This window comes from Equus asinus, chromosome 7 (assembly GCF_041296235.1).
Source record: "Equus asinus isolate D_3611 breed Donkey chromosome 7, EquAss-T2T_v2, whole genome shotgun sequence".
NCBI classification, from domain to species: domain Eukaryota; kingdom Metazoa; phylum Chordata; class Mammalia; order Perissodactyla; family Equidae; genus Equus; species Equus asinus.
Genome location: NC_091796.1, coordinates 41,008,573 through 41,034,827, shown reverse-complemented (window position 1 = coordinate 41,034,827; position 26,255 = coordinate 41,008,573). Strand labels below are relative to the sequence as shown.

General features: G+C 38.9%; 1 protein-coding gene across 8 annotated transcripts in view; it reads right to left on the bottom strand.

The window, feature by feature from the left end:
• The window catches only part of GAREM1 (GRB2 associated regulator of MAPK1 subtype 1), a 188,867-nt gene that overhangs the window by 23,267 nt on the left and 139,345 nt on the right, over positions 1-26,255 (bottom strand). For all 8 annotated transcript variants that reach the window (XM_070513248.1, XM_044774542.2, XM_070513247.1 and 5 more), the window contains one exon: positions 15,919-16,049. In XM_070513248.1, coding sequence (XP_070369349.1) covers positions 15,919-16,049 — 131 coding nt within the window. The remainder of the gene's footprint in view (positions 1-15,918; positions 16,050-26,255) is intronic.

Genomic DNA, 26,255 nt, shown 5'->3' with positions numbered 1-26,255 from the left:
TTATTAGTATAGTGAATATTTTTTGGTGTTTATACATCCGGATGTTCAGATCTCTTTCTTTGTGAACTGTCCATTTGTGTCCTTCACTCACTTTTCTATTGAGATGGTCATCTTACTGATTACTTTTTATGCAATGTGAATGTCATTTACGCTATATTTTTTTGACTTTGTTGCTTGAATTTCAACTTTATAGCTTCTTTAAGTAGTAAAGTACTTTTTTCTACGTAGCAAAACATTTTCAAAATTTTCCTTTTGATTTCATTCTTGGTTGTTACACTTCTACTAGTTGAGAAGATAGAGATGAGTGGTTCTGAACTGGAGGTAATTTTACCCCCACCCCTGAACTCCTGGGGACATTTGACAATGTCTGGGGACATTTTCGATTGCCACAACTGGGGGGAGCTACTTATATCTAGTGGGTAGAGGCCAGGGAGGCTGCTAAACATGCTAGGATGCACAGGACAGCCCCCACAGCAAAGAACGATCTGGTCCAAATTTCAACAGTGCTGAGGTTGAGAAATGCTAGTATAATTAATATTTTCTTCTAATCTTTCGATAGTTTCATTTATTAACTACTTTACTTATTTAACTAAAATTTCTTTGGTGAATTATTTAAGGTATGGATCTAACTTTAGTTTTTAAACAGTTAATGGAGAGCCCAGTGTACTTCCTAAATAACCATCCCTTTCATCAGTAATTTGAAGGGCCACTTTTATCATATACTAAATTTATAAAACACATACACTCATGTGTATACATATATTTGTATCTAAAAAGGTCATTTTATCCTGATGGCCTTTCTGCCTGTTTTCCCATCGAAACTATGCTGTTTTAATTTCTGTATCTTTATCGTAGATTTTTAGATCTGGTAACAAAAGCCTTCATTTGTGGTTATTCTGACTCAAAGTTTTCAGATGGCAAGAAACAAAAGCAGCAAAGTCAAAAGTCATGTAACAGACTGAGTGAAAATATTTGCAATGTATATCACAGGTGAAGAGCTAATGTCCCTAATACAGAAGCAGCTTTTAAAAAATGACCAAAAATCCTTCAGAAAAAAGGGCAAGAGTCATCAAAAACCAATTCACTAAAAAGATGCACAATGGCCTTCAGAAGAGTCTATGAAAACATGTTCACCTTCTCTTATAATAAGAGAAATGTAAATTAATACACTGATTAAAACTCAAAAGCTTGACCTTACACTTGGTGAGGCTATGCGGAAACAGGCGTTGTTGTTCATAGCTGGTGGAAATGCCAAATGATATGAGACCCATGGTGGGAAATTTGCCAATACCTAACCAAACTATGCATGCATTTATGCGTCCACCCAGGATTCTTACATCTGAGAATTTACCTTGAAGACTATCCTCCAACAGTATGAAAATACACATGTATGAGATTATTCATTGTAGCATTATTTGTATTCTCAAAATACTGGAACTGATTTAAATGCCCAAACATAGGAGATTGATTGACTATCATCAATTTTTTAACGTAAACTATGAGAAATTTGTTGGCTTGAGATGACTTTTCAAATCTTATTAGTACTGTGTCTTTCCAATTCTAGCTTTCTAAAAGCTTCTAAAAAGAAATTTAAAAATTTTTTATTAAATGCTGTTTCTGTATCCAATAAGATAGTCATGTTTATTTTAAATTTTGATATATTGGTTTTATACAATAAAATAGTAGATTCCCAAATATTAAAACAGCCTACGGGCCTGAAATAATCTCTACGGGACCAGAGTGCCGTTAAAACTACGTTGCATGATTCTCTGTGCTAGCGTATGCTCTATGATTTATTTATCTCAGTCAAAGGTGAGATTAGTCTACAGTTCTACCATGTTATCTTTATCAGGTTTTGTTATCAGGCTTACATTAAGCCTGAGATTGATTTTTTTTTCTTTTCTGTTAACAAAAAGCGTCTAGGTAAAGTGACTGACAGTGTTCATAGTGCTTATCAAATAGTAATCATCAGTATGTTTTTAGAAAACTAGAGTAACAATCTTTGTAAATAATTTCTTATCCACTATTCTAGGTCATCTCTATAATTTTAACCTTTGGAACAAGCAACATGTCAATCGACATAAATGCTGTAAAACACAAGCAGCTGTGTTGTCTCTACAGCGAAGTAAATTTCTCTGTAGGAGGCATCATCAGTACATAAATGGCAGCACAATACTGTTATAAAGGTAGTTCAGGCTCCTAAGGTGTAAAATCCATTTTAGGTGACTCAGATAAGTATTGCTATTACTTTTTAACGGGACCTCAACTTAACTATGTTTACTGCCAGACTCAGTATTCATTTGGGCTTCTACTTTGGGGTAAGTTTAGGAATTCAAATAAATAATACTAAATAAAATAAATTTTAACTGCTTATTTGGAATAATTTCAGATTTGCAGAAAAGTTGCAAAGATAGTATAGAAAGTTCCTGTATCCCCTGCACCTAGCTTCTCCTGTTAACATTTTACACAACCATGGCACATTATCAAAACTAAGACATTAACATCAGTAACACAATGAACTGAACTACAAGCTTTATTTGGATTTCACTTATTTTTTTTTTCCACTAATGTCCTTTTTCTGTTCCGGGATCAAATCAGGGTACCACATTGCATCCAGTCCTTTGATCTGTGAGTTTCTTGGTCTTTCCTTGTTTTTTATGACCTTGATAGTTTTGAAGAATATAGATTAGGGTTTTTTTCTTTTTTAAAGCTAATCTATCATTTATAAATGACAGTACTTGGCACATACGATGGCTGACTTTCTTTTCCTACAGGACCTGTAGCTTCAAGGTTCCAGGTATTCTATTCTTTTGACTTTGGTCATCAAGAGTCCTTATAAAGATTCATTTGCTATTGATTCTAACTTTTGGGTTATCCCTATATATCAGAGGTCAGTCAACTACTGCCCATAGTCTAAATCCGGCCTACTACCTGACTCTGTAAATAAAGTTTTATTAGGACTGCTATGCCCACTCATTTATGCAACGTCTATGACTGTTTTCACTGTGCAATGGCAGTGTTGAGTCACTGCAACAGTGACTAGGTGGCCTGCAAACTCTAAAATATTTACTCTTTGTCCCTTTACAGAAAAAGTTCGCTGACCCCTGGTACAGATGAATGAAAAGAACAATGGTCTTTGGAAATAAACTGGTACAATACTCTTAACGGTACAATAATGTTAACTAAACCACAAGCTGAGTTTCAATCCTGCCTGTATTGTTAGGTGACCTCATACGAAGTGCTTTACTTTTTTGAGCCTCAGTTTCCTCATCTATAAAATGGGAACACCAGCATCTATTTTGCAGGCTAAATCAAAGTACACAAACAACTTCACGCAGTGCCTGGCATACGGCAGGCTCTCAATAAATAGAGACCATTATTATTATTGCTTTTATTAACAATAAAAACATATTAATTCTTTTGTTTCACATTGCCTTTCACATCTGTATTTACACATTCAATTTATTTCTCTCCACTAGTGTGCAAGCCCAAACCACTACTTCTAAGCATTACCCTTCCTTCTGTACTGAAGAATTGCTGAAGTTTTTCTTGAATGTTTTATCCCAGAACAAAACTTAACATCAGACTAGAGCCTGAAATATCATTACAGTTATATCCCAAAGGAAGTGAACATATTGAAATAATTCAAAATCTATCTTTTTAGGATAGACTAGTCTCCAAAATGCTCAGCTGCATTGCTAACTTCCTTTTTATTGGAACTTTGTAAAAAACTTGGCAGTTCATCCATTTGGATCAGGATGGAGACAGGGATGTTGAGAGAAAAGGTTCTCATGAGATCTGAGAAACACACATGTTCATCCATACGACAAAGTACTTCCCATCAACGTATAGGGAGGCAACAGTACTTCTAAAATGTGAAGGAACAACACAGCGTATGTTTCTTTCTAGCCCTTTAAATTGGTGTTTACTATATTTCTTCCTAATTTACCTTTATAAACACACACGTTCCAGAATAAAGAAATTATAGGTCTAGTGAGTACTGCACACCAAACAAAACGAAAGGGAATGTTCATGCAGCTTGTGAGACATGAATCAGACAGTACATGCACAGATTAAACAGATCAAAATTACCCGTACTAAATGTCACTCCCTGGGCACATTCAGCAGTTTTGCCTACATTTTCATGTATGTGTTTACTTCTAAAAAAAGCTACTCCTACTCCCATACATAAAAATGCGTAACATATGTGAGTACAATCTGTAATTCCATGCTCCCAAGTCTGACGTCATCATTAATGCCAGCAATCAGCTCGGCATAAATTATGAGACTAACGTACGGACCAATCTGTGGTCACTGTCAGGGAAAGATGAAGAATCTCATAAATAAATACTCTTCCTTTGGCAGCTGAGCCAAACAGTCTACTCTGGTTTCTACAGATGTGATTTATTTGCATAATTTCTTTCCTTTTTTCTTTTTTTTAATAGCAAAAGAAACAATGCGTTCTGTCTAAGTGCTTCGGTATGCGTGCCTGGTTAACATTTCCAGTTTCAATGTTTCCTGAGAGGAAGTAATTCAAAGTGTGTTATCTAAACAACTCTAATAGGTCTAATCCAGGAAACGATCAGGGTTTTACTGCTCATAATACCATTCAGAATTAATACCCCATGGTGAAGCAATATTTTAAAACACCGATGTAAAATTTTACACACGCACACACGGACTCTCTCACACACACACACACTCCGATGGCTCTGGCAACAGGCAATCCATTCTCTAAGAACAATTGTTCCAAAGATCAAATATGTAACAGAGGTTAAAGTGTCAACTCTTGAAAATCATGATTGATCTGATTGATATATACATAGACAATATTTGATTGATATTGGATCATTTCCCCCAAAACTTCAAATTTTACAACACTTTCCTTTGGGAAAATGGCAGAAAATGAGAAAGTAAGGGCATGAAGAGTTAACGTAAACGTCAATCCTAAGGGTCCTTTTTTTTTTTTAACCAGGAAACAGGTCAAGGATGACAAGCACCACATCGATGATTTAATTTGTGACAGTGCAGTAGAGGGCTTGCCAGCTAGCTGTTTTTCAGAGGAGGTCTCAGAACCTCAGATGACAAAAACTGTCATCACCACTGCCACCAAAAAAACACTGGCTGTCTTCAAACAACAATAATTAACCTTGTGTTCGTATCCAATTCATCATTCTGAATGAATCTTGAAAATAAATGATATCTGACTCATTGTAAGGAAAACATGCAATTTTTTAAAACTGGAAAGTAAAATAAAAATTGGCTACGTCTAAATTCATTCACCCTTCACTTTTTTTTTTTTTTAATAAAGATTTTTATTTTTTCCTTTTTCTCCCCAAAGCCCCCCGGTACATAGTTGTGTATTCTTCGTTGTGGGTTCCTCTAGTTGTGGCATGTGGGACGCTGCCTCAGCGTGGTCTGACGAGCAGTGCCATGTCCGCGCCCAGGATTCGAACCAACGAAACACTGGGCCGCCTGCAGCAGAGCGCGCGAACTTAACCACTCGGCCACGGGGCCAGCCCCATTCACCCTTCACTTTTAAAATTCATTCTTACACCTAACAAAATTCAGGTTGCATAGTAATTGATGATTTCTGATGTCTCTGGAATATAGGCAAGAACAAGGTAGTGAGCTAAAGGCCTCTGAGCAGCCAAAAAGATGTGATGTTGCTGATGTTGGGCTTCGAGAAAAGCCTTTAAGGACCTTAACTTAGCACACTTACTCCTATCTAATCAAAACTCTTCCAACTTGGTTACCCGTTTCTAGCCCGCAGCAGAATAGAAGTGGAAATTAAAACTAGAAATATGGACTGTTAAGGCAGCTATTCTAACAAATCTAAGAGGCAACAAACAAAAATTTAAACGAGACCATAAAACACCAAATTCTCAGGGTTGTGGGACTCCCCATATAAAGGCAAAAGTCATCCGCAACTCAGGAGATGAGGATAAGTTTAAGTTTTGTTCAAGCACTTCTCTTTAAGATGGCAGAAAAGTGCAATATATTTTAAGAAACTGAAAGGAAATTACAGTCATTTTGGGCAGAATTTTTGTTAGAAGGCACACTACTCCAAAAGCTGGCTACCTAGAACTACTCATGTCCTAAAGGCTCCAGAGGAAAATGCCAGAGCACACGATCTCTCTCCATTTTGAAAGAAAATCACAGGAAAAAACTGTCTCTGATATTATTATGGACTTACAACGTGAGGAGGAGATTCCTTTTCTGAATTGTCAAGACAAAAACTAGGAATGGTATTTTAAACTAGGAATGTTGGTTATGACTGAACAACAGTCTTAAAATAAAACAAAACAACAAAAAACCTCCCCAAAGAACACAAATGTTTCAGCACCACTGCTCTGTATTACTTTACAGGACCAACCACAGGATGGCCGATGCACGGAGAACAAAGTCCACCAGGTAAGCTCTTTCTGTCTTTTAAAAGACAGACACAACCAGAGAGTAAAATAATTATGACAAGAGTAGAATCATGGGGAGCCCCAAACCTCTTCATTAATGGATTTTCAACCCTGTTTGTAGTTTGTTCTGTTAAGATGAGTAAAGAAAGTAACATGACATATGTTTAATATGTTAACTATGTATGGAAATAAGATACAGTGTAACTAGTTGGCAGAATGGGAAGATCTTTATTTCTCCAGCACTTTTTCAGATGGCAACTTTAAAAAGCGTAACTAATATGTTAAGATAAAAGGCACATGGATTGCTTCAAATCTATGACTTCACGAAAAAACCGGCTGATTCTCAGTAACTTGGAAGCCTTGAAAAAAATCCAAAGTTCAGCCTCAAGTTACACAAACCACATTAAACTTTAGAACTCTTGCTTATTTATTCAGTGATGCATTTTAGCCACTTCAGTGTATCTTTAACACTGCTTCAAGTAACAATGCAAGAACTCAACGCTAGTCTTATTTCTCTGTTAATACCTGTTAATACCCTACAGTGGCATTTTTGAAGGGGTTCATTTTGACACATGCTATCTAATTAGACACTGTACTGATGCTGATGGAGAGAAAATACCAACTTACCTTGTAGGATTTTATTTTTAAAATATTGGCATCATAGTCTGGTATGAAAGAAGATCTAAAAATCTGCACGTATAACATTCATAAAAACTGCCAAATCCTTTGTGTCAGACCATAAGCATTTCAGAAATACGAAAGACAGAATGATGGCTAGGTAATAATATTGAACACGTTTATTTAGATTTTTAAAAACGAAAATGAATTAACCATGCAAGCTATTGTGTCACTGTGAAAGGATATTCTGATCACAATTGTGAGCCTTATCTCAAATCCACAAATAGAACTGGAGGGAGCAGAAGGATGACTGGATTGAATTAGGAGACCTCGCTTTGCTGCTAAGTCATTTTGTGGCTTCATGTGAATCAATGAAGTCAGCTAACATGTTTCTTAGTTTTCCTATTTGTTAAAAGAAGTAGGACTAGGCAACGTGTAAGGGCCTTTTCAGATAAAATTTGATGATTATAAAACCTCAAAGTCTGTAAACTTCCTAGTGTCACTGGATTCTTTATATTTTATTATTTTAATCTTGGTCATGTTTCTCAGTATTGAGAAGCTCAGCTATTGCTTAAGTTCTCTGAATCTTATATGATGTTTTTCCTCTTAAAAAAAGACAACTCTGAAATCCTTTGCCCTACACTACATCAGCTTGGCCACTAGTCACTGATACCCCTGCCAAAAACAGGTGCCAAAACTAGTAATCTGGAGCTGATATGCAGGTGACAGGACTGTCAGCTCAGCTCCTGCCTCGGACCACACGGTAATGGTTCTTAAGAGGTCTGTGCAGGTCTGGCCCCAGGGTGGAGTGGTTAAATTCAAAAGCTCTGCTTTGGTGGCCCAGGGTTCACCAGTTTGGATGCTGGGCGTGGATCTACACACCACTCATCAAGCCGTGCTGTGGTGGCATCCCACACAGAAGAACTAGAATGACCTACAACTAGGATATACAACTATGTACTGGGGCTTTGGAGAGGTAAAAAAAAAAGCAAGAAAAGAGGATGATTGGCTCAGGGCCAATCTTCCTCACCAAAAAAAAAAAAAAAAAAAAAGAGGTCTGTGCAAGCCAAAGTGGTGAGTATGTTCCCCACCTGAGTGAAATCTCACAATTCCTGAGTAGGGCACTTTCCCCAGCTGAGACAATGCAAACTTGTTATGTCGCCTCTGGGGAAATCTGGGCTGGAACAGCTGACAGCTTGAACCTCACTAGCTGGAATGAAAATAGCAACATTATAGCAACCAGATTAGGGTATTTGGGCTCTCCGATTTGAGAGCAGAAATTTGAACGTAGAGAGCTTTAGGGCAACAGCGCTGCAGTCAGGCTGCCTCTACCCACTTAAAGAGAGCTGCCTGACACCCACTGTCAAATCGGAGGCTGCGCTGCCTTCCCTCTCTCCCCACAAAGGTCACAATCAAGACAGAACTTAAATTAAGACTTAATTTGTTAGTCATTATTTTGATGGCAGAAAACAAATGTGTGGGAAAATTTCTCATCATTACTGGGCTGGGTTTGAAAGGCTGGGAGACATTTGAAATAATTCACTAAGTACTGGTGTGATGAGTTTCCAAAAAAGGATCTGAAATGAAGAGGTATTCTGAAACAACAACAAACAGCTACTACGTACTGAGTTCTTCATATTAAGACATTGGGTATACAGTACTAAATAAAAAGTAAGTGAAATAAGCTGTGGTGGGAAATTTTTTAAAAATGTGAAACTTAGTATGATTTTATGTTCTGAATCAGGGATTGCCAAACTTCTTCTTTCAGGGCCAGACAGTAGTAATGGGCTTTGTGGGCCATATGGTCTCTTGCAATCACTCAGCTCTGCTGTTGTATCACGGAAGTAGCCACAGACGCCACTAAATGTATGTGGGTGGCTATGGGCTGATAAAACTTTATTTGCAAAAACAGGTGGCTTGCCCCAAGACTTTAGATGGCCAACCCCTATACTTATGTTCATTCTCATGACAAATCTATGAGGTGGGTAGTATCATTCCCATTTTACTGGTGAAGCCATCTGGGCTCAAGTGGTCATGTGACCTGCCCGTGGTCACAGTCAATGCTTGGAGCTGGGGTCTGAACTCAGCTCTGAATTCAGGGCCTGAACTACACTACACAGTCCAATGTGCTCTTTAGATCATGGTGGCTTATTTAAAAATGTATGTCTGAAAATTGTTGGTGTGGCTATTTTTCTTACTAAAGGTCGTTGGGATGGCCAAATCAGAAATAGCACCTCTTTTGACTTTGGAAGTAAACATGAGAATAGAGAAGGTTGATGAAAAAACTAAAAGAGGTAGTTAAGAAAACGCCTATTACCTGGAGACATGAACAGACATTTCTCCAAAGAAGATATACGGATGGCCAATAGGCACATGAAAAGATGCTCATCATCGCTGATCATCAGGGAAATGGAAATCAAAACTACACTAAGATATCACCTTACACCCATTAGAATGACAAAAATATCTAAAACTAATAGTAACAAATGTTGGAGAGGTTGTGAAGAAAAAGGAACCCTCGTACACTGCTGGTAGGAATGCAAACTGGTGCAGCCACTATGGAAAACAGTATGGAGATTCCTCAAAAAATTAAAAATAGAACTACCATACGATTCAGCCATCTCACTACTGGGTATTTATCCAAAGAGCTTGAAGTCAGCAATCCCAAAAGTCCTATGCACCCCAATGTTCATTGCAGCATTATTTACAATAGCCAAGACATGGAAGCAACCTAAGTGCCCATCAACAGACGAATGGATAAAGAAGATGTGGTACATATATACAATGGAATACTACTCAGCTGCAAAACAGAACAAAATCATTCCATTTGCAATGACATGGATGGACCTTGAGGGAATTATGTTAAGTGAAATAAGCCAGCTAGAGAAGGATAATCTGTGCATGACTCCACTCATATGAGGAATTTAAAATTATGGACTAAGAACAGTTTAGTGGATACCAGGGGAAAGGTGGGATGGGGGGTGGGCACAAAGGGTGAAGTGGTGCACCTACAACATGACTGACAAACATTAATGTACAACTGAAATTTGACAAGATTGTAACCTATCATTGACTCAATAAAAAAAAAAGAAAAAAGAAAATGCCTATTACAGTTAAAAACAAATATGCAGGAAAGCAGTAAACAAAAGTGAAAATCTCACCATGGAAAACAAAAACTGGACAAAGAAACAAAATGTGAAAGAGGCAGTGATTGCTGTTCTAAAAATATGGAATGCCATTAGCTTTGAAGGGAATGGAGGAAATGTACACAAATGATCAGCAAGAGGCTACCTGCACCATATTCTTTCATTTTCTTCACCTCATCTCCCATCTTCTGTTTCTATCACCTCAGTTGCCCATTCAAATGGACATACTTAGATCCGAAAAAACAGCTACTCCTGTCATTTCCTATATTACTGCCTAAAGTTCAGTTTCAAGCATCTCATACTCTACCACAACTGCTATTGTGCACCCCACTTTCCTAAACATTTGCACTTCAGAAGTTCCCTAACTCCACCAGGATCTCCAGTTTTCAGTGACATTATTCTTCTTGGAGTCACACTTTCTTACCCAGTGAGGAGTCTGTGGTCCATCACTGCCTGTCACTCTAGGGCACACTTTTATCCGAACCTTTGCTGATCTCTGTCACACTCACCTGGTGGAACCCTGACTTGGATTAAACCCAACCCTATGCTGTACCTGCATCCAGGCAGCTGAAGAAGGCTGAAGAAAAAAGGGTTGGTGCTGAGTAATCCCACTTGAAATTTACCTTGACAAAACTCTGGGAACATCTTTCTGTACTTTCCTGGCTAACTTACTTTCTGGGTCCCTGAGCTGATTATTTCCTTACTGTCAAGGCTACCAAAGGCTTCTGTTTTGCTAAATTGAACGGTTAGTTCCTAGTCTTCATCTAATTCAATCACTAAGTAGCATCGGACACAGCTGCATACTCCTCTTTGAAACACTTTTGTCAGTTGGCTTCTGGGACACCACATGCTCCACTGTCTTTCTATCTCACTGCTACTCCTTTCAATCTCTTCTTGACCCCAGTGCTGGGGGGTTTCAGGGCTCAGCCCTTAGATCTCCTCTCTTCTTTATCTGGTCTCTAGGTTAGAGTTTCCCAACCTCGGCACTACTGACATTATGGGCCAAATCATTCTTTGATGTGGGGGCTGTCCTGTGCTGTAGGATCTCCAGCAGCATCCCTGTCCCCTTCTCATAAGATGCCAGCAGCAGCCGCCTGTACATCAAATTGTGGCAATCAAAATTGTATCCAGACATTGTCAAATGTCCCCTGAGGGAAAAAAAATCGCCTCTACTTGAGAACCACTGATATAGGTAAACTCAACTAGCCCAGGGGCTTCAAATGCCACCTAGGAGCTAACGAACCCCGACGTATAGTCCAAGCCCAGACCTTGCCCCAAGCTCCAGACCTGTCTATCAACTGTCTCCTCATTAGCTTTATTTGGAGGTAGTCTTTGTGCTTGTTTATTTATTGTCTGCTTCCCCAATAGACTGTAATCAAGCAGGCAGAGGTTTGCACATTCACTCTTTACCTCCCGTGCCTAGACCAGTGCAGGACACACAGTAGGTGCTCAAAATATATTTGCTGCTTAAAGAATTAAACACTTAACAGATGCTCCTATCATGATGCTTCATTTCAATTTGTACTTGTAAGTATATATGTGAATACATATATACAGACATATATTTCTTTATTTCAAATTATGTCTTTTGACTCTCATAATTCTAGTTAGCTGCCAATTGTCAATGACAAGTCATTCCTTCAAACGTTTATTGTCTTGGTCTCATTTACAGTGTATCTGACGTGGAGATTAGAGGATGAAGTTTTCCAAGAAGGTTTGACTTCTGCTATCTTTTAAAAAATTGCCTCCTGGATAATAGCTATATTATATTTAATATTATATAATATTTAATAACATTTATAATAGCTCTATTTATGAGTAAGTTGTACCGTTTTTCATATTTTTCCTCCCTCTCCAGGGGCAGTAGTAACCAAGCATACCATTTCCTTATACCACTTAGCTCTCACATTAACCACTGCATTTAAGTACATGCACACTATCATCAATTTTTAAAGAACACCATGACTTTCAGCATTGTTTTTTTGGGCCCAGGTAGTTTCCAGACATCTTTTCTACAGATCTCCTCAGTTTATTTATTTACTTGGGTATTTATTCACTAAGCACATTGACTTTTGTGTACTTCTTCATGCAAATTTTCTGAGGTTCCTTCATCAATTCTTCTTTGATAGAATTGAATGATATCTTAATGATTAGTGCAAGCTTAAAGTGACAGCATCTTAAAATTTTATTAATAGAGAAGAGCCAGCCCTGGTGGTCTAGTGGCTAAGATTCAGTACCCTCACCGCTGTGGCCCAGGTTTCTTTCAGGTCAGGGAACCACACACTCGTCTGCCGGTTGTCATACTGTGGCAGCTGCATGCTGCTCTGATGTTGAAAGCTGTGCCACCAGTATTTCAAATACCAGCAGGGTCACCCATGGTGGACAGGTTTCAGCAGAGCTTCCAGACTAAGAAAGACTAGGGAGAAGAAACTGGCCACTCACTTCCAAAAAAACTGGCCATGAAAACCCTCTGAATAGCAGCAGAGCATTGTCTGACAGAGCACTGGAAGGTGAGAAGATGGCACAAAAGACCAGGCAGGGTTCTGCTCTGCTCTACACAGGGTCACTAGGAGTCAGAATTGACTGGACAGCACTAACCACAAAACAGACCAGAGAGATTAAATATTTATGTATGCATAGTACAGGAACTCAACCCAAACCTAGTCAGCTCTATGGTTGCTATAAGCCTGTACTCCATAGACTTATCTGTGCCTTTGAACTCTTCTTCGATTTAAAAAACTGTGGTAAACTGCATATAATATAAAATTTGCCATCTTAACCATTACTTTTTTTTTTTTTTGAGGAAGATCAGGCCTGAGCTAACTACTGCCAATCCTCCTCTTTTTGCTGAGGAAGCCTGGCCCTGAGCTAACATCTGTGCCCATCTTCCTCTACTTTATATGTGGGACGCCTACCACAGCATGGCGTGTCAAGAGGTGCCATGTCTGCACCTGGGATCCGAACTGGCGAACCCCGGGCCACCCAAGCGGAACGTGTGCACTTAACCGCTGCGCCACCAGGCCAGCCCTATCTTAAACATTTTTAAGTGTACAGGTCAGTAGTAGTAAGTATCTTCACATTGTTGTGCTGAACTTTTGAATGATGTCACTAGTATATACATTTTAATCAATACAGTCAATCACGGTATTCTGTTAAAAAAACCTATCAAAATGTATTGTTTCAGTATTATTCTTTCAGTTATCGCTGATTTAACACAAATTCACAAAAATAGCTGCTAGAGGCATTTTTAAAAAATCTCTTACAGGAACAATATGCCGTAAAAGACTGAATATAAAATTTTAATACTTGAGGAAATCTTAAAAATCATAAAAAAAATTTTTATGCTTGATTTCTCATCATTTATCAGTAAACGAAATGTTTTCAGAAAAGAGTTTAACAGCATTAATTTTCCTATCTACACAATATACTCTTTTCATTTAGGTAATTCTAAATATAAGTTTTAAGGAGAGATTTAAATCATATCAATACACTAATGGAATAGGATTTGACTAGCTCTTGGCGAATGAATCTTGGTAAGTTTAAAAATGAACATGTTCTCACAAATCTTCAGTGTGAAGGAGTAAAAGTTGTCTTGGTGACTCATAGACTAGACCAGTGAGGAGTTAGAAATTATAAATATTTTTTAATATAAGCATAATTTGGTTAGTAAAGAATCTGACAAAACACAAAATCTCACCCATTTTAATTAAAAAAAAAACAAAGAAAGAAGATAATGGCAGCTGTGAATATTTTAGAACTGGAAGAAAGAATGATTTAGCTTAGCCAATCAAATGGCAGAACCACTTCCCCAATCAGGAGGCTGTCGTGGGCCCTCCCCCCTTTCCTGAGGCGTGTGGGTGGAGTGACTCATCCACAAAGACACTGTTGCATTCTTGGGCTAAGATACCACACAGTCTGTTTTTCACAGAGTGGATTTCTAAGAAACAGGCATTCTGCCCCCCTAAATCTTGACCTGTCCACAGAACGTGACTTAGTGGGACTTCCTGCCGACTGGAGGTTAAGCAGAAAATCCTTTCAACGTGAACACTTGCTAAAATGTTTTAGTGTAATTGCAAGTGTTGCTGAAGAAAACGCAGTGGATTTGCAGTGTGGGGACCTGGAATTGGACACCCCAAGATATGTCTCTGGCATGAGGATTATTTGAGGCTGATTGCTTTTGATAAACTGGGACAGGCAAGGAGGCTCTGAGGAATGGAACTTGCCCCTTATTAGGACACATTTACATTTGTAAGGTAATCTCTATCTGTAAAAGGTGCCTCCCTCTCTGTACCAGGAAGAAGAAAGGAGATGACCCTCTCTCTAAAAACTCTTAATCAATACTAAAGGCAAGGACTTAAATCTGCATTTTATTGTGCTAGTCTGGTAACCTCCTGTAACTGACTTCCCTCCCCCTCCCAACTTTGGCATTTCTTTAAGGATTAAGCATCTTTCCTTAGGCTAGGAACTGATTGCTGCGCTCACCTGTGACACCCAGCTCCAGACAATCGACTTGCCTCCGGCTACGCCCTCTGAGACAACAGACCCACTACCTGCTGTGTCCATCAAGCAATGTGCTGACAGGGCAATCTTGTGACTATTGTGGGAGGGACATTTCAATCACATGTGAAACACCCTGTTTGGGGGTATATAACCACTCTGTGCACCCCACTTCTTCGGTGCCCTTTCTTCCTTCGGGAAGAAAGGCCTCGGGCCATGGTTCCTCATAAAGCTTTGTTTAATTTTCTCTTGCTATTCTGTCTCATGTGAATTTAATTCATTCTCCGGCCAGACGAACCCCCATTTGGGAAGAGGAAATGTCTTCCTCCCCTACAGCAGGCAATAAGGCTGGGCCAGCTTAAGGCTGGAGCTAGCTAGTGGCACTGCTTCTCTGGTTAGTCTCTCTTCAAGAGCAAGTCTAGGCAAAGGAACTCACTTAACATGCAGAAGGGGATGAACTGTCCCTTTAAGAATGCAAAACAAACAGTACAGTAAATGCTACTTAGCATTTCTCTGATAAACAAGGATGCATAAATATCTATTAGGCAACCTTCTATACACCAATTTTCCCTATGTATACTGATAAAGATAGTCCACAAAGAATGGAATGAATACACGCTGATCTCAGGGCATGCTCTGGAAGTCTCTTTCTCTAAATAAGTGTTCAGTATTAGATTCATCATAGCCCTTTTGCTTGCTCCTATAAGAGGAGCATCTAGCCTCACAGAAGATCTGGCCAAACAACTGTTACATATTAGGCAATAAAGTCTGAATTAAAAAAAACATCTTTTGGGGCCGACCTGGTGGCACAGTCGTTACGTTTGCGCACTTTGCTTTGGGGGCCTGGGGTTCGCTGGTTTGCATCCCAGGCGCGGACACACACACCATCATCAAGCCATGCTATGGCAGCATTCCACATACAAAATAGAGGAAGACGGGCAACAGATGTTCGCTCAGGGCCAACCATCCTCAGCAAAAAAAAAAACCCAAAACCCAAAACATCTTTTATCTGTCTTAACAGCTATTCAAGCAAAAGATAATGCTCATTAAGTAAGGTAACCTGTTGGGGAGTCAGGTCAGCTACGGCATAGGCACTTCTTAGAAGATCAGTTTGGGCCACCGACACTAACCATTAGGAGGAGGGAATGCTCCTATGAGGCACAGATGGGCACTTACTGTGTACACAGTGACCTGAAAGTTCAACTATTTGAGTAAGGATAAATATTTGGTTCTTCCAGGGCTACCTTCACGTTGAATGTTATTTCCTCCATGACGTACACGCGTTCAGGAAATGCTTTAGCCACCTCCTCCACACTGTTGAAATATTGCACTGGCTCCTTTATATCTCGGTCTTGTTCCAGCAGCTTGAATTGCCCTAAAATACATGATAAAGGGAAGAGATGTGAGATGTTGACGCTGGACTGCTGTCACCATGGCGACCGCATCCCTTTCCTCTCGCCCACTCTTCTATGTCAAAGGCTTCTGATTATTATCATTTTTAAAACAAGTTACCATGGCAGAAGGTTTCCTTAAACTGGAATACATATTTAAAAATCACTTAGAAATGAAAACAAACGTATATTTTTTCTTTTTTTTTTTTTTGCTTACATTAACGTTTATTCACAGAGGACCAAAATCAAACTCAATGGATGCTTACTTATAATTTGATCTCAAAGTGAAAACTTACTCTGTTGTAAGTGGTTGCTCGTTTGTTTTTAAACGGTCAGTCACCTTGTCATTTAGTTGTAATAGGCCCACACATATTATATTCTAAAACCAAGCCCAAGTGGCCTGGGCAACTAATTTTTTTAAAGTTAGAATTTTAAAAATTTGCAAAGAAAACAGAATAACCTAGTAGATCCTTGGCTTTCACAGATATCCTCGGTTTCAACAATATGTGGGCGAGGCTGAGGGCTCACGAGCTGCTATCATTTGCATGTTGCTGCAGCACCAGAGTGAAGCGTAAGCAGCAAGTGAGGCTGGGCCAGGGGCGGGGTGTGAGGGTGGTGAGCCTCCTTCCAGTGAATGAGCTGCTCGGTATCTGGGGCAACATGTGGCTTCCTTCCTTCCTTTTTATTGCTGTGTATGAAATTCAGGAGGGTCGAATACACTGTTATGGTATCCACAATTTGGGAGACTGTTGAAGAACTTTGAACATATTCCCCAAAACGTCAGGGATCTATTATGTTGTTTATACATTTTCAATATTTATGATACTACTGCTATATTCTAGAGGAGTTGTTTTCTGTTTAGAATAAAAGATCATATATAATGAAATCAATGACATAGTGTTTCTTAGCAGTCATTTTCTGAATGATGTTTACAATATAACACTTGAGAAACCTGAAAAGGAATTAAAGCTATTATGAGGCACATTTCTCAGCATGTGTTCATGGGGCATCACGCAGAAAGAGGGAATCTTTCATTCATACTCTCATTTTTTTTTAAGCATCTATTAGGCGGAGACATTACTCTAGATGTTGGAGGTAAATCAATAAATAGACCAGGTAAAAATCTCTGTCCTCCTGAAGTTTACATTATAGTGGGAGACAGATGGTAACACAATAAATGAGCAGAGTATATAATATGTTAGAATGTGAAAAGTACTGTTAAAAATAGGGCACGGTGAGGGGGTGGAGAACGCAGGGTGTCCAGAGTAGGTATGGCTAAGGCAGTAACCTTTGATGTAGGGGAGAGAGTGGCGTGCTTGGTACCTGGGAGTTGAGTTGTCAGGAATCTAAACACAGGCAACAGCCTATGCAAAGACCCTCAGATGAATGGGTGGGTGCCTGCCTGGTATGTTGCCAGCGTGGCTGGAATGGGATGAGTAAAAGTTAAGAGGAAGAGAAAGAAAGTCAGAGAAATAACAGGTGGTCAGCTTGTGTACAGCTTTGAAGAATTAGAGCTTTTCATCTGAATGGGATGGGGAGCCACCGGGGCTGTGAGTGGGGAAGAGGTGGTCCAGCCAATGCTATAGAAGGATGACTCTGGCTGCTGTGTTGAGAAGAGACTGTAAAGGTGCGAGCTGAAGAGGCAGAGACACCAGTTAGGAGGGTCCTGCAATAATCCAGGTATGAGAGGGCAGGGATTTGGAAGAGGTGAAAAGGTGGTAGGAATCTGGCCTGAGCAGCTGAAAAAATGGAGTTGCCATTAACTGAGATGGGCAGGTTTGGAGGGATGGGGGTAGGACCAGGCATTCAGTTTGGACAGGTTAAGTCTGAGATGTCTATTTGACATGCAAATGGAGATATCCCAAAATCTCTCAGATGGACATGTAAGGATGGAGGTCAGGAGAAAGGTCTGACTGGAAATAGTAAACCTGGGAGTCATCAGCACATAGATGACATTTAAAGCCATGACACTTTAATGATCCTGACCATGGGCTTAAGTGTAGACAAAGAGGTCTAAGGTTTGAGTCCTGGGAGACTGAGAAGGACTGGCCAGAGGAGTAAGAGAAAAATCCAGAAGGGGTGCATTCTAGAAGCCAGGTGATTTGAGTGCTTCAAGGAGAAGGAGTGAGAGTGATGTCAAATGCTGCTGAGGGGACTGTGAAACGAGGACCGAGAGGTGTTGGATTTAGCAGCTTGTATTTATTCGGTTTGATACGAGCAGTGAAATAGTTGGGCCAAAAGCCTGACTGAACTGGATTTAAGAGAGAACGAGAAAGGAGAACTGGGAATAACAAGAATGGATAACAGATGGGGTTGGGGGCGTTTTGCTATGACGGGAAGAGAGATGGAGTGGTAGCTAAAGAGTGGAAATGGAATGGGATCTAGGGAATGTTTTTGTTGTCCTTAATGTGATGGGAGAAGTAACAGCATGTTTGGATGCTGATGGGAATGACCAACAGATGATGAGAGGAATTACTGGAGCATATCCTTGAGTAGGCAAGGGGACCTCGGAGCAAAGGGGCTGGACTTCAAGAGAAGTTCATCTGTGATGAGTTCAGTGGACACTCCCTTTATTGTTCCAATTTTTCCAGCAAAAGTTGGAAGAAAGGCATCCAGCTGAGAATAAGGTTCAGAGAGGAGGTGTTGGAGGGTTAAGAAAAGATAAGAAGATTGTAAAAAGCCCAGTGAGAGTGAATAACATTATATGATTGCTAGGCAGCCATAAGTTCCCACTTGAGGTTCATGGTCATGAATTAAAAGGGAAACCAAACAGTACGGTTGTGTGTTTTTCTCTAGCCAATGTCTGATGCACAGGGGCAGGCACAAAGTGGGCAGAGATTTGGATTCAACCAGGGGTGTGAAATTGCCCAGTGGATATGAGATGTGAAAGAGGGGCAGAGGAGTCAGGATGTACGCAAGGGAGTGACTATGACAACTGTCCATGGAACGTGAGCTGGATTCAACATCTTGGGAGGGAGAGAAGAGGATGAAAAGAGTAATGAGATCATTAGATGGAAGATTTGCATGGAATTGATTTCTGTACCCTGGAGGGAGTAAGCTCAAGAGCCAGGCAGACGAGAGTAGTCAGAGTGGCATAAATGCAACTGAGATAATGGAGGGATGCAGTTATGATGATGACACAGTCTAGGGGGTGACCCTGGGAGGTAAAGGTTGAGGTGGCGAGAAGCTAAAGGAACTGAGAAGCCAGGAGTAATAGAAGGATCGTATACGTATGCATTGAAATTCCCAAGAATGAGGAGCGAGCATTGCTGGAGAGAATGGCAGTGAGCCAGGAGTGAGAATTATGGAGAAATGAGGGAAGAATCCTAGGCTTGGTAGATAATTGCAACAACAATGGGGTAGCAGGTGATACAGTCTGATGACAAGAGATTTAAAGCTGAGAGTTTTTAGGGAGGAGTGGAATAGAAGGGTCAAGTTAGCAAGAAAGAGCATAGAGACAACTTGATCTTAACCTTGGGGCAAAAAATAGAGAGGGCTTCAGGTGAGCAGTGTTTTCAGGGCCTCTCCAGGTTTGAGTTTAATAAGATAAAAGTAATTTCAGAGAAGAGTTTAAGGATAAAGGGATTTTGCTGGTGATGGACCTTGATGGGAGAGTTTTCAGGAGTTAAGGGGTAGGTGACAAGGACAAAATAGAGGATGCACCTCGACATGATGTAACAGCTCGTATACCTTTTAGAAGTGTGCAGTAGTATAAATAACACATCCAAAAATACAGTCAAAGTATGTTAGATTATATCCTTTTCACACAAAAAAAGAATTTTTAAAAAATCAAGATTATGGCAATTTCAATACCACTTAAACAAATTCTGCCACCACAACAAATTAAACTTTTCATTTGTCTTTATTCTACTTTGCCCAGGTACAAATTCTTAATAATTATAGTGAATCTACAGTTTTATACTCTGTTCCTACATTTTCCCACACTACTACACTTGTAATGTTTGCGTAGCATTTCATAATGGATTTAACTATTTTTCTATTCTTACACAATTAGTCTGAGTTAGGCAGATGCCTAACTGAAGTTCAAACTCTGCCACTTGCAAGTTTTATGATACTGGCAAATTACTAATCCGTCTGAGCCTGTCTCCTTGCCTGTGAAGTGGGGACACTTCAAAAGGCTGCTGTGAGGATTAACTGAGATGATGAATTTAAAGAACTGAGCACAAGTAACCATGTAGCAACTCTCAGCTCCCTTTCCTCTTTTCCAGATGCACAGAGATTTTCTTTTCGTTTTTTGGTTTGCATGTTTCGGATACATTTTCTAGAGTGGGCTTATTAAAATCAAAGGAAATCACACAATTCTTTGTGTTTAACATTCATGGCTATATTGCTTTCCAAAATACCTAAACCAATCTCTACTTCTACCAGCAGCGTATGTGCATCCTAGCAGGACCACAATCTTGCCAACACTGAATATTTTTTTCCAATTATTTAATTGAAACCATAAAGGTTATAACATTGTATAATTTCAGGTGTACATTATTATTTATCAATTTCTGTATAGACTGCATTGTGCTCACCATCAGTAGTCTAATTTTTAACTGTCACCATGCACATGCGCCCCTTTATCCTTTTCACCCACCCCTAACCCCCTGCCCCTCTAGTAACCACTAATCTGTTCTCTTTCACTGAGTATTTTTTAAATTAGGTAGTTAAATGGGTATTACAAAGCATCACTTTCTTGTATTAATCTGCACTTCTTTGAAGATCAGTGAAGTTAAACATTTGAATAACTGCATAAATGTATAATAAATATATTTGATATACTCTAAATTTCTCTTAACTTCTAGAGAAAGATATCTAAAAGTCTATTGGATATTTATACTTGTAAATCCTATTAGCACCAAATTCAACATGTCTAAACTCGGGAACCACAAAGCCTCACACACAATAGGCGCTTAATAAATGTTTACTGAATCAAAGACAGAAAATTACTTTAGTCCTGGGATTGGCAAACAATGAAGTGATGTGTTAGTAACCGCAGGTTTTCAAGGTTATAAATAAAAGGTGAACTACATTATTTTATACAAGGTTTGTCTGTTTCTGAAGATTAGATGAATGTTTTCACCCATCAGAGAAAGAAAGCAATCGTGTATTATCTATCTACTTAAAAATCATTATTTGAATACTGTAAAGAACCTCAAGAAATACCTTTTGGACAAACCCAAAGAATAGATCAGACAAGCAGTTAAAATGATCTTCCAGATGAAATAGACAATCTTTCAGCATCAGGATGTGACATACACGGGGACAAAAGTAGTCACTGCTGGGAGCTCACATTTACAGATCCATTTGGTTGGAATATCCAGAACCATCTGACAGAGACACCAGATATTTGCCAACATTTCCAATTATCTGTAATTATGATATATATTTCCTAATTTGTTAAAAAGAGTAAGAAAAGAAATTGTAGATTTGGAACCTGAATATAATTCAAGCTATTGTTAAACTAGGTATAGTTCGTGAAAACTTACAAAGGATATCATCTTTCTATGATTATGAAATAGTTTAAGTTTGTGATCAATATTTTAGAAAATTTTCCTAAGAGGGGGGATCTGTATAGATGCCAAACACTCATTAAGTGGTCTGCAGATGTTCAGTCTCTGAGCTAAGAGATTAGCTGAAAGCTACATGCCTAAATTCCATTCTGTCCCTTCAGAAATAGGGCCAAGGATGTGTCACTGCCCCCTACCACTTCTGTATCAAATGAGAAATTACACAATAGGGCTGCCTAAGAGAAATACACCGTAAGCCACACATGCAATTATATATTTTCTGGTGGCCATAGTAAAAAAGTACAAAGAGGTGAAATTAATTTTAATAATGTTTTAGGTAAATAAATGTTTTTTTTATTTAAAGCATCTAAATTCAATGTAAGAATCATTAATGAGATATTTTACATTCTCTTTTTTCCACATTAAGCCTTTTAATTCCTGTGCACGTTTCACACTTGTGGCACACCTCAGTCCACACTAGTCACACCGCCAGCACTCAATAGCTGCACGTGGCTAGTAGTTGCCGAACTAGACAGCGCAGGTCCAGAATCTCTGGGTTCCCTTAAAACTGTGATAGCAGATACTGTTCAAGCCCTTAAATAAAGATCATGTGATGCAGTCCTCTTAGGGGAAAAAAATGTATCTCCTGACAAAATAAGATGTTTCTTCTCAAGTAACAAGAGCTTTAGAACACTCCTACTTTCTTTTTCTTGACCTGGTTGTCACGATGCTGATATTTTGGTTCATATAACAAAGTCTGGGTTTCTTGACAGAACTACCTCTATCTCTTTAACACCTTTCTTCTTCTCTTCCAGCTTCGGGGCTTGTTTTTTAAGCATTCTTTAGTTATTTTCTATTGTATTTATACCCTTATACTATTAGCCTCCAATATATTTTGGCTTATGGACCAAATGAATAAAACCATATTTGGTTTGGCTGTGGTCAGTACTAAGCTGTATAAATTCTAAACTTCTAGCCTCATCTATGTTTGTCACTGGCCAGTAAGACTTCAGTATCACTTACACATAGGAGCACTTACAAGAAGCTGTTCTGAGAACAATTAACATACACAGATGAAAGAATACCCAATAAAGAATAAAAATAAAGTTAACAGCTAAACATGACCAAATGTTACAAATTGTAACATGTGAACATATTGTACATCAGAAAAATAGACTTCTTACATTCATTCTTTTACCTCTTTATTGAATATCCAGTATAGTTAGTTAACTTCTCTCTCCTCTTTTCCATAGTTTCTTCAGACTGGCCATGGAAAATTTTAGTTTATATGTTTCTTTGTGTACATATATTATTACTTTAAACATTTTTCTGTCATGTGTTTAATTATCTAAAACCAAATAATTACTTTACATTTCTTACATCCCACAAATGCCTTTAAAATCTAAATATATCAAGTATCTTAATGCAACGTTTTAAACACTGGGTCACAGTACATATGCAGCTTCCTATTGCAGGGGTTGGCAAAGTTGTTCTGTAAATATTTTAGTCTTCATGGGCTAAATGGTTTCTATTGCAACTACTCAACTCTGGCGATCTATCTTGAAAGCAGCCACAGACAACATGTAAACGAATTGGAGCAGCTGCGTTCCAATCAAATTTTATTTACAAAAACCAGCAGCAGGTCTGATTTGGCCCTCAGGCCACACTGTTTGCTGACCTCGGTCCTGCTGGAAGGAATGGAAAGTAGAGATCGGCGTAGTGGCAAGAAGACAAGACATTAGAAGTAAAATGGTCAGTCCTTATATTCCAACAGTCCTAAATAGTTAGACCGAGGTCTCTTCTAAGGTACTTGAAACCAGATCCTAAGCTGACCCATGTTCATCTTAGAATGGCAGTTTTTTGTTTAAATAGGAGTCTAAAATAGAGATGTGTAAGCTATAGAGGTGGATTGTATTAGAAGAACAATGCACATAACCAGCAAACGTGAATGCCCACATTCTCTCACTGTATTTTATCAGACCAAATTCCTGTGAACTTCTAACTTAGCTTCTATTCTATTCTTTTATAAAACAATATGACACTTTCAGATGCGTCAACTTAAAGTACTCTTCTACAGTGTCTGCCATAGCTTGGAAGTCCGAACTTGTCAGTCAGACCTTGCAGACAATCTAAAGAGTTAAGAGCTAGTTCCCTGCCAAAATGTGAAATCAATTTACATAACACATATTCCCACAACCCCCACATGGAGGAACTAATTTTTTAACAGACCATTTCATGAATAACAGAGGCTCTGTGCCACCAAATAAAAACATTTGGAAATTGTCAAAACATCTGTTCTGAGATGTTACTGTCAAACTCCGCTCTTGGAGAGGGAGGAAACTGCATTGTCTTTCAACAGCTTTGACGATTTCATAAAAACGTCTCCATTGCGAGAGCTGTTCCATCTGCAGGACCCTGAAACTCCCAGGAACTAAATCAACACCACCGACATGCTCATCGATTACAGTTTAAATAAATTTAAGGTAATAGATACAAAGCAAAGATTGGGACTATATTGCACCGCTTTCGTGATATGTTTCTGAAACTGTATTACATAATTAGTATGTTGATGAGAAATAACATCATTCAGAAAATATCCATTTTTGTGTATGTGTCTCTCACAATAATCACAGTGATTTACCTCAAAATGGATGACACATTAAGCACAGCTAAGAGGCCCGAAGTCTTCCCCGAGGCATCTAAGTTTCCAGCACCTGTACAATGCTGAAAGGGCTACACTTTCTCCTTTCCTTAGAGGGAAAAAGTCACTTGTCAGAAATGAAAAATGGAAACAAACTTTGCTAATTAAGAAGAGAGAGCAACGATGCAGAAAAGCATAGAAATACCAGGGAGAGTTAGAGGTGGTCAAATTCAGGTCTGTTATGTTTGTTATTGGCTGGGAAGTTATGGTCAATGGTCAGTGGGAAATAAGTTCCGTGCCACTGGTGAACATGGGACTCCCCGTACTTTGTGCTTCCCTGATCCCCGTGATTGCCGGTAATGAGAACGGTCTGTGGTAAATCTTTTACAGCTATGATTTTACTATTTTCCCTCCCTTCAGCACAGTGGTCGACTTCATGTGTGTAAATAAAAAGAAATGGAATGAGAGCTGAGGCCTCTAGTATCCATCTGTGGGCCCATAACTCAAGTGAACAACAACATTCCACGGTGTTTCCCTCATTGCTGGGAGCAGAAAAACGCTGCATAAACCAGGATAGAAGAGAAAGCAACAGCAACAAAAATGGCACCAGAACACCACAGCAACTTAAGAATGGCTAAAATGAGCAAAAATGGTTAAGAAAAAGGAACCCTGGAATGTTGAAAATGCCAAGACTATGTCTGTGTCATTCACTGTGGTACCACCAACATTATACCAAACATGGCATAAAGCAGCTGCTTATTAAATAGTGAATGAATGAATAAAATCTTCTCATACCTCTTTCAGAGACAGGCCACCAACACTAAATTAGGTGGATTCGAGTCAGTTGTGCAAATGAAATATATTTTACATGCTTCAAATAACCAGACCTTAAAACCACAGGGCCATTTCCAAATGTGAAGAAATGAGCAATTCTCAAGTAACGGAAACAACAAACCAGTTGTCATTTTTCAAGAAGGAAATAATCCTGGGCAGGAATCTGCACGACACTCAAGATTTAATCTAAAAACTACTCTTGTATTTCATCTTTTTCATGCATACACGCTGGAGTTTCTACAGGATCGAAATGTAAAAGTAGGATTGCCAAGTAAAAGATAGGCATCTTGTTATTTTGAACTGTACCAACCAATATGTTGCCTTTTAAAAAGTTTACGTAAATATTCACTTCCACCAACAATTTATGAAAACTCATTTACCTAAATTTACCAATACAGTTGGTGAGCCACTCAGCTTCCCTTTTCTTGAGTAATGGGAAGAGTTTTAAAGATTACTTAACATGTGTAATTGCCAAAAAACTCAAATAGTTCCAGGGGGTATAGGGTGAAAAGTAAGCCTCTTTCCCAATCTTACCCTCAGCTCTCCTCCCAGAGGCAGCATTATCATTCTCTTCCACATCTGTCCAGAGATGGGATCTGATACAGTCTATCTGCACATATAATGCCACTCTTTTCGAAACAAATGATAGCATTCTGTACAGTTCTTTCATCATTCCATAAAAATCTCTCATTCTTTTTAAGAGCTGCATGGTATTCCACCCCGTGCAAATTCCCTAACTAATTTAACCAGTCCCCTATTGATGAGCATTCAGATTTATTCCAATCTTTTTCAGCCACAGTGATGCTGAAGTTAATACCCTTGTAGTGAGGGCTTTGCATATTTAATGCAAGTACATTGGTGGAAAAAATGCCTAAATGTGGCATTGCTGGTCCAAAGGGTAAGTACATTTTTATCTTTGATAGATATTGCCAAACTAACCTTCACAGAGTTTATGCCCACTTATACTCCCACCACCAATGTATTTCCTCATACCTTTCCTAACAGTTTATTGCCAAACTTTTTTATTATCTTGCCAATCTGGGTGAAAAATAGTATCTCATTGAGATTTTAATTGCATTTTTCTTACTATAAAGGTGGATTCAATTATTTTTATGATAATTAAGCAATTTCTATTCCACATTGTGTGACTTTTCTTATTACCAATGCAGGGGATAGTGAAAGTGGAATCAGGAGAAAAG